General features: G+C 41.6%; 1 protein-coding gene across 1 annotated transcript; it reads left to right on the top strand.

Annotated features, from left to right (window-relative positions):
- Positions 1-3,623: 3,623 nt before the first annotated feature.
- Positions 3,624-7,898, top strand: arf3a (ADP-ribosylation factor 3a). The gene is made up of 5 exons (XM_075476763.1): positions 3,624-3,693; positions 4,835-5,017; positions 5,118-5,228; positions 5,348-5,472; positions 5,594-7,898. The coding sequence occupies exons 2-5, from the start codon at positions 4,870-4,872 to the stop codon at positions 5,753-5,755; spliced, it is 546 nt and encodes a 181-aa protein (XP_075332878.1). The 5' UTR covers positions 3,624-3,693; positions 4,835-4,869; the 3' UTR covers positions 5,756-7,898.
- Positions 7,899-9,806: the final 1,908 nt, after the last annotated feature.

Below are 9,806 nucleotides of genomic sequence, written 5' to 3' on the forward strand. Positions count from 1 at the left end.
TCAAATGTCTACATTCTTACTCATATTATTGTACAGTAGCTGTGTATTTTATTGTGTACATGTATATTTGTAAATGTATTGTTATTAATATTATTATCGTGTCAGAGTCAGTCTTTTTGGTTTTAGTAAATGACTGACTTAGTAGGTCAAGATGACGATCCTGACCCTTTGTAATTTTAGAGTTTCACTGCAGTTCCTCATAACTGCTGCGTGAGCTTTTCTAATCAACTCCTAAATATTTACTCAATTTGTATATTTTGCACCTGTTACTAAGACAGAGCAATAATAGTTATTGGCTGTCTCAAGAGTTTTTCTAGACAAGGCTTTTACTAATAGAAACCGAAGACAGAAAACTGTTTTCCAACTACTCAGTTAGTAGAGCACATTCTCCCTGAAGCAGCAAGTCAGAGAGCACAGGATGGGCTTTTATGAGGTCATCAACGTTCACTCAGCATGGGAAAGCTTATGCAACATAAATTTTGGAAAATAAATTAAGTCCTTCAATTCCTTACACTGACAAGTTGTAACAAGAGCAATTACTTTATGAGAGAAGGTTGCAAGTGATCATGTCTTTTTTTGGTTATTTTCTATCAGTATGACAGAAATATGCCTCATCTTAGTATGGCAATATTGTTAGGTCTGTCACTTTCTTCTGAAATAATGACTGATATTGTGTTCATCAGTCTGAGCACTCTTTAGATTCTTCCCACATGTAGTAGATGTCAAAGTGAGAGATGGATCTTTAGTCTTGCTGAAGGGTGCGTGTAAGTTTGAGTGCAGTGTGTGTCTGTTACCGTGTAAATGTGGGGCTAAGCTCGATGGACTACAGACTTTGGAGGTGAGAGCTCTTTTTTTTATGGCCGCTTCATGCTGCGAGAAGGACATTTTATGGCTGCAGGATATTGTTTCCTTAAAGTATGACTTTTATTACTGGAGAGCCGCATCAAGAGAGCAGAGAGTGGGGGTGATTATACCAGTCTTTGCTGTGCGAGCATCAGAGGGGATCATCTGTCCAGAGTTCATAGCCAAGGACAGGACTTGCAGAACCACGTGCTGACGGGACCCTGTATGCCTGTTACCGAGGAGACAGAGTATACAAATATAAACACACGAAGACATGCGCGTGTTTACGCGCAGAGACACACGTATGTTGAAATACTAATGCACAATCAAAAACATGCATGCCGATGCGCACACATGAACTGTAGATTTAGCAAAATGCTAATGTCACCACATGACTTGATTTATGATAGCAGCATTCCTAGATATCTTAGATAATCCAAACTGTCTCTGTGCTCAGCCTGCTGGGAAAAGCTCTTCTGCCACATTGGATTTAATGCCAATTAAGTCTTGTTTGTCATGGACTTTGGTGAATATCCCTTGACTCCTAAGGAATGACAGTGCCAGTGGCTGAGTTGACTGTTCTTTTTTTTTTTTTTTTTTTTTTCGGAATTTGGTGAAGGAGTAAAAAGAAGAATGTGAGTGGTATGGAATGATAAGGGCCTGGATTTCTGGTTTGCATTTCTTCACTCCTTTATCATTTCACCCTGGAGCTGCTGCATAAGGGAATTTCCTGTCACTGTTTCTCCCATGTGTGAGACAGAGGTTGGTGAACAGCCTGGGACTGCTTTCGCTCCTTTTCTTTCTTTCCCCTCATCGTTGCAGAGAGACACATGCATAGCAACACATAGACTGCCCCTTGAGTAATGACATCCAGACCAGGCTGAAATTAAAGAGAGGCAGGCAGAGAGAGGAAGTCAGGAGAGATAAAAGTTACCCACTTTGATTGACAGGATGATTATATGTATAAAGTAAGGCGATTTACTGTGTTTAGCTGGATATGAAGAAAGCGGGATAGGTCCTTGCACTTCATACAGCAGAGATGCAGAAGCTATGGACAAATAGGGTACGGAGAAGGGGTGAATAAAGTGAACTCTGTATAAATACATGCCTCAAAACATCTGCTTCTCAACTCCCCTTTCATTTTTTGATGTGGGACAGGCATAGAAGGAGAGAGGGAGAGAAAAAACAAGGAGCCAGCTACCCAGAACATCAAAGCCCCTGCCCTCAACGTGCAGGCCCTCATTAGTTCAGCTAGAAGAACCAATGAGACTTGTGATTGTGTTTGCTGGGGTGCACGCTGGCAGACACTTCAGAGGAAAGGCTTCTTTAAGTCATAATTCCCCACCCTACCTCTCCTGCCACTACCCGAGCCCGCTGTAACCCCCCTGTAACCCTCTCCGAGTTCCAAACTCGGCCTGCTCCCCCACTATCCACTCCACCCCGTAATCTGGTCTGCAGCTGCTAACATCTGTTCCCCTCTTTATTCCTCTGCCTTCACCACTGAATTGATAAACACATCTATTACCAGACCGCTGACTGACACGCAACACAGCGGAAGAAGGAAGCAAATGTTGGATTCACCTATGGCTGTTGGACTGATTTTTGGGCATTCTGTTTAATCACACTGGGTTGTTTGTTTTTTTTTTTAGGTTTTTCCCAAAATTCCTGATTCATTATGATGTGTCATGCGAAAAACACAGGTACAGCCTATCAATAAACTGCCATCATGTCTTTTGAAAGAATTCTTCTTCTTGGTTAAACCAGTTTGAATATTGATTCACTCTATATTTTGTTGCCTTGCGTCACCTCATTATCCACGACAGAAAAGTAGCTGCTAAAAGGAAGTATCACTTGGCATCCTATTACAGTCAGCTATTTACTTATTTATTAGGATGATTCCTATGTTAATTATTCAAGCACGTTTGCCGGCAGACACTGTTACATTTTATGTTGCTTTAGTTGTTTGGGCCGGTGTAATGTCGAAAAATGCCTACATTTTTGAGAGGATGGTGTTTAAATGACGTAATGAAGGCAAGACACAAGAAAAATAAAAAAAATTTCAAGCACTTGGCAATTTTGAGGTTTGTGTGTGTGTGTGGGGGGGGGGGGGGATTGACAGACTTATGATTTCTTTTTTCAGTCTTGTGAAAAACACAAATGTCCAAGATTCCAAGATATTTTCCTGTCTGTTTGAAATTTTTGCACATCAGCCCAAATTTAAATAGACGATTACCCGTTTTGCATTCGCATTACTTCATAGCAGCTATAATAAAAATGTATGGCATTCTCAAAATTGCCTTTATTTTCATTTCAGTCAAACTTACACCAAGACATGTAAAAAAAAAATCTATGCTGTAGAGAACTTTGACTATAAATAACACCAACATTTTCTAACTTGGCTTAATCCAGTGTTCAGGTCAATTAATCCAAATTGGTGCGGCTTAAGATAGATGATGTGTTAATTGCTAAATGCCTTAATGTAAATAATCAACTCAGGAACAGGTTTTATTTAAAAAAAAGAAGAAAAAAAAGAAGATCAACTTATTCTACTGTCTCCCTTGAGAAGATGGACATTTGATAAGAAAAAGCATGTGAAGCCTCAACGCAGACTAAACGTGACTTAACATTTGATTACCTGTTGTGTTTCATGGAGACACAAGTAACGGGCACTTGCCCTCCAGCACTGCTCTTGGTTTTTGACAAGTCATCGGGGATGTCAAATGTTAGAGGCGTTCGTAGCGTCCCAAGTACCGCGAGAACCCACATGATTAAAGCCCCCAAGTCATCGCGAGACTACCATCCAGTCGTTTGCCTGCTGAATCCAGCTGGTATCCTGCCTGCCGCTGACGGGTAAGTGTGAATGAGATGCAAATGGTGAGAATTCTCACGGATGTATTCAAGTATTAAAGGTGACCGCGGCACATTTTGTCGCTATTTCAAACGCCTTCAAACCTTTCTTGGTTAATCAACGACAATTTATCGACGACATCAGGCCGACTGGTGCGTTTTGTCGTGACTGTACGCGGGGATTATAGAAAAGAAATTGATTTTTATTTTAATCACCGAAAGCTTAGCTCGTGCAAAAGCCAGCAAACTGCGGTCGAATAATGATCGTACTCTGCCTGAAGGAACCTTGTGAGAGTGTGACACATGAGCTGCTTGGACTGCAGCGTTACTCGCATAATGACAGATGTATGTGCAGCCACTGCAGCTGTAACGGGCTGTGCTAGGTGCTCCTGCCTGCACACCTCATAGAAATGAATGGATACTCAGAGACAGCATCGATTTTAAGCTCTGAAATTGAATTGTATGTGATGACAAAAAGAAGCTTTCGAGAGAGAGAGAGAGAGAGAGAGAGAGAAAAAAAATGCGTTGTCCACCGACACATAGAAGACTGATTCATTTTTTTTGAATGCTAATTCAAATAGTCTTGGTATCACCAAATTCACCTCAGGTGGAATGTGTTTGCGTAAGTTAACGGTGGAGTTGGCCTGTTAAAGGGCCAGTACCACCAAGGGCCGCAGACAGTCAAATGTAAAGCCTTTCTCTTCTCACCTATTCAAGTTATTGGCATCGCACACACTTACAGCCTTGTTGTGTGTCTTATAATGAGTGAATTGATTGCTATTTTTGGCATTTCTTCAGTTGCCAGCCAACAGCTGAAAAGATACTTACCTTGCACAGCATGAAAGCCGATCCACATAACAGAGAGCCAGTGCGGCGGCCTGTGTCCCCAGCCAACTCTCAGAGTGTGTAAAATCATTAGACATAAAGTAAGGTCAACAGCCTGTCAACCTGTGAGGTGTGTTTTTTTGAGGTGGCTTCAAATCCTAATGAGGTGCTAATGCTTGAAGTTGAAATGCAACTGTCTCGCCACAGGATTTTTTTTTTTTTAGTGTGGTTTTGACTTTCTAAATGTGGTTCACGCTTTGTTTTGCCTGCCTTGCTGCTACGCGCAGGCAACAGCCTGGTCAACTGCACGGTTTTACAGTTCTTTTGCAGTTGAGGCGAGAGCCACCAGTCATCATGGGAAACATCTTCGGGAACCTGTTGAAGAGCCTGATTGGCAAAAAGGAGATGAGGATTCTGATGGTGGGGCTGGACGCTGCAGGGAAAACCACAATCCTCTACAAGCTGAAGCTGGGGGAGATCGTCACCACCATTCCCACAATCGGTCTGTGAGGGAAGAACTGATCACGATAAGCGTCAGGTTAAACATCTGTCTCAGGGTATGTCCATCTTATGGAACTCATTTTGATTTGCCTTCTGTTTAGGTTTCAATGTAGAGACTGTAGAATACAAGAACATCAGCTTCACTGTGTGGGACGTTGGTGGCCAGGACAAGATCCGTCCCCTTTGGAGACACTACTTCCAGAACACGCAGGGTGAGCTAGGCCAGCAGCCTCCTTTACCAGTCTGCCACTTTGGGGTTGACGGAGCCTGTCCAATCTGGTCCTCTTTTGAAAATTGTCCCTGCTTTTTTTTTTTTTTTGACCTCCTGCAGGTTTGATCTTTGTGGTGGACAGCAATGACCGTGAGCGGGTCAACGAAGCCCGTGAGGAACTGATGAGGATGCTGGCTGAGGACGAGCTCCGGGACGCTGTTCTTCTCGTCTTTGCCAACAAACAGGTACAGCTCCCTTGCACTTCCTTTCCCGTACTCTCGCCTTCCTGTCCACGTGTTTTCAGTGGAAGCTTTCCTGGCTGCCGTTCAGTACCGTGTGATTTTTTTTATTTTTTTATTTATTCAGGATCTGCCCAATGCCATGAATGCTGCAGAGATCACAGACAAGCTGGGCCTGCACTCCTTACGTCATCGCAACTGGTACATTCAGGCCACCTGTGCCACCAGTGGGGACGGCCTCTACGAGGGCCTGGACTGGCTGGCCAATCAACTGAAGAACAAAAAGTGAAGAGCCGGGTGAGAAAAGCGGGGAAGAGCCTGGGTGCCAGCTCCAGGTAGTGCTTATAGTGGGTCTGTTGTGTTTACATAGAGAGGAAATGCTGAAAAGCTCCCAGGGGGTGACTCTCAATGGACCCCCCCCCCGCAAATACTTCTCTTTCTTTTATCCTTGCTTTGATTTATTTGAATCTGTTTGGACTTGTGGTGAGCATTTTTAATAATTTACAAACCAGTGGTGTCAAAGTTGACTTAAATCATTCACACTTGACAAACTTGAAGCATAAATATTGGGAAATGATAGCATAATGTTGCTGTGAGGGTATTTGAATTTCCCCTTCTTTGCAGTCTGTGACTTTCATGAAAATATAATGTGTTTGGAAAATGTAATGACTCGTGCAGGCGGCAGACCAATCTTCCCCTAGATTCTATGAACTTGGTGTACATGATAAAGAATATCATAAAAGTTTAGTGGGAGTGCAATTTCTATGTCAGAATGCTATAATATTGTTTGAAAGCAGTTTACTTGTACAGGCTCAGATAAATGTAATGTCATAGTTTATCCTCCAAGCAAAGATTTTTACTGCCACTGAAAGATACTCTTCAGAGCTCAGTTTTATGAAAAACTTTTAACTAGTTCAGATTTTATTTGAATATATATTTACATCTCTATATTTCCTTGTAAGTAACACAAATTCTGCAGATATTCCATATAGTACTTGTCCGAATTAATTTATTTGTTGATTTATTAATTTATTTATTTATTTATTTAGTTCTATTCTCTAAGTTCATCATATGATTTCTAACCGTGATATTGTAATGTGCATTTACTGTAAAGGCAGCTGTAGGGAATAATAAAAAAAAAAAGAGGCCCCAGTATTACTGGTATCCCAGTACCGGCTTGCAGGCTTGAAAAAGTCGTTGCGCTAAATAAAGGTTTGTTCTTTGAGGTGTTTAGATCTAAACTAATGCAGATGACAGAGCGGGCACTCTTTACCAGCTCTGTGGCTTAGAGCTGCTATCGGCCTGCTCTCAGGAGGGTGACGCCACACGGCATGCGATTGGCAATACAAGCGCTTACATGGTTTTTGAATGTTTATTTTTTCTTTATAAGTCAGTTCTGGGATTCACCATATCCCGTGGAAGAGCTCACCTTTGGTTGTCATCCCGATTCATCCATCCCGAACTGGCCTTGCGTTACATGAGCTTATTGTGTTAACCAGATCTCTGTGCATCATGCTGCACAAAATAACTTGCTGTGGTATAAAATATGGTGTCTCCTTTCTTTCTTTGTGATTTTGAAGGGAGTATCCTTTATGTTTATTCCTATTTAGTTTTGTGCTCGATTTGCTCAAAAGATTTGGCAAGTTTTCTTTCTGTTTCATCATTTGAAAAAATGAAATAAATGGTCGTAATTCTGCATCATAAAGCATGTTAATACTGTACAAGATCTGTAATAAAAGTGAATTATACTGTAATAGCCTGTTTCCTCAGACTATATTTGTTAGTCTACACCACTGCTGCTGGTTGGATCAATGCTGTTCAAATAAATGTCTTGGAATTTGTGTAAAGTTTACCAAACGACCTTCTGATATGCAAAAGCATGATTTTTTTTCTATGTCAGCGCAACTGTATATATGTTTCTGTAACAGGAGAAGTATTCCACGATGTTCTCGGTTAAGTTGACAGTGCGGTCGATGCACCTGTAGATAGTGAGGTCGGTGCGTTGGCAGGTACCTGACAGCAGCTTTGTGCGTGTGTGAGCATGATGTGTTATCTGTCATGTTCAGTTTGGTGTGAAAATAGTTTTTGTGGCCTTATTTAGCCAGTGGTTAATTTCTCTTTGATAACAGGTTTGTATGTGGGAATGTCCAGCGTTCAAGTATCTCGCAAATGACCTGTGACAATTGTGGCGGCTAAGCATCCCTGGTTCAAGGATTATTCCGGGGACTTTAATTCGAAAGTGAAGAAAAGCAAGGCTGCTCAACATTCCAATTGATGATGTGTTTCCACAAACCAGAGATTTATCTTCGATGAAAAACTAAAGTGGGATTTTATTATGACTGGGAAAAGGGGGGAAACGCAAACTGGTGCAAAACTGTTCAACGATTTGATGATTCCTGGCACTTCAATGATCAATAAAAGACCAAAACATACATTTGCATCGTCTCATGAGTTGTTGTTTTTTGCCCCCCCCCCCCCCCCAGTTGCTTATTTATATGGTTGTTTGTTTTTGATCAAACTCAATTTTAATATCCCTGCCAAGTCTCTTTAAAGGGCATCTTCCTCTTTTCAACTTTTTGATGGATACACATCTGTACCTTTGCAAAACGTAAATCCAATCATTTACCTGATTAACAGAGGAGATAAGTCAGTTGATGTATATGCCCACTCGAGGCTTCAAGTTCCAAATCACACTTGTACTTTTGGATGACTTCAGAATTGAATATTGAAAGTATTGCTCTTTATAAAATAAATATTTATTTGCTCTTTTCATTGCAAACAAAACCCATTTTGCAAATAGTGGGTCAAATTAATTTGCCCTTACAAAATCAGCACTTGCACAGACTGCAGGTGTATTTGACCACATGGAAGATTAGTTTAAGTTTTGAGTTACTACTCCCTTAATCCGACAGGAGCACTAAATAGAGGAACGGGTTAGGGTAACACACACAAAAAAAAAGGAATACAAACTAAACTTTTCACAAATCATCATTAAAAACAAATAGAAAAACAACTATTTGTTCAGTCAAAACTGTCAATCTTACTGGCAATACAGACATGGACTGGCTCTATCGTGTCTTTTGTTTAATTTGTTGCCACATTTTAAAGATCAATTTATTTTTTTCATCTAGAAAAAAAAGTGATCTTTTACAGCAAAGAAATTTATTCCGGGCTGATTAGTTTTATTCCATTTTTGTAATCTTTTCATGGAATCCCAATTACGTATAAGCCATAACTAACTAGTCCTGATTGAAGATCAGACAGAAAAATATTATTAAATCTCTTTTCATACATGTATTGAACTCAGATTTAACTTGAGGGCCATCCTTGCATATGAATGAAAAACGTCCTTGAAGTCTGTAACTACTCTGTACACACATTATTCTGCATTATGAGGGCCAAACATCTACTGAGTTTAAAATAAATTTTCAGCTTCAAGATCCTGAACTCGTGTGTTTTTCTATTTCGTGAAACTGTTCAGCGTTTAGCATTTAAAACTAAAACAGTGGTGGATACAGGCAGAGGATGAACGGATCAGTCAGGTGGAAAGGACATGGCTCCACACCGCCTTTCTCTTTTGTCCTCTTCAAACTGCTGCCATCAAGAGAAGTTTGGCAGAGTCAGGTAGTTTTGCCGTAGACTCACTGTTCTCCAGAGAGAGTCATTTTGTCTGAGGCGATCAGGGGCATGTAGGGGAGAGTGCCGCTGTGTCTCCAAGGGTGTGACAGCAGTATGTGAGTCGGAGCTGCTCCCGGGGCCACCAGCCCCCAGGGCCCCCTGCAGGATGGCTACAATAGCAGCCCCAGGGCGGATGCCATAGCTGGGATTCCCACCGGTAACCGGGACACCTTCACCCAGGGCACAGACACACTGGCAGCAGCCACACAATCAATTCATCAATCTCTGAACTGCAAAAGGCCACAGCAGGAACCGCTCACAGTTTGCCTTGGACAGAGCAGGGCCACCAAGGCTGCCACTGGGGCTCATTTCACAGTGGCCATGTGAAATGGTCAAACCCATCACGCAGTTATTGACGTCACTGGTCTTAGCAAGACTGGAAGGAAACACTTCTGAGAATGTGAAAAAAGAAACCTTTTCAGCTTTACACCGTTGAACTGAGAGTAAGAGCAACTGTCACAGGGATTGCCTGTTATGTCACATGATGGCTGGCTCCAACTCTTTGGAGCTATGATGATGTGCAACGTTTTCCCTCGTTATGTGTGTAATGGTGACTATTCATTTTACTGCAAGAGATTAGAGACTGGACCAACAGCACAAATAGATAATGTAATGATGGCCAAGCTCTGAGTCAACCTACCACAAGGAGGTCCTTCGATGGC

Source organism: Odontesthes bonariensis, chromosome 10, assembly GCF_027942865.1.
Source record: "Odontesthes bonariensis isolate fOdoBon6 chromosome 10, fOdoBon6.hap1, whole genome shotgun sequence".
NCBI classification, from domain to species: domain Eukaryota; kingdom Metazoa; phylum Chordata; class Actinopteri; order Atheriniformes; family Atherinopsidae; genus Odontesthes; species Odontesthes bonariensis.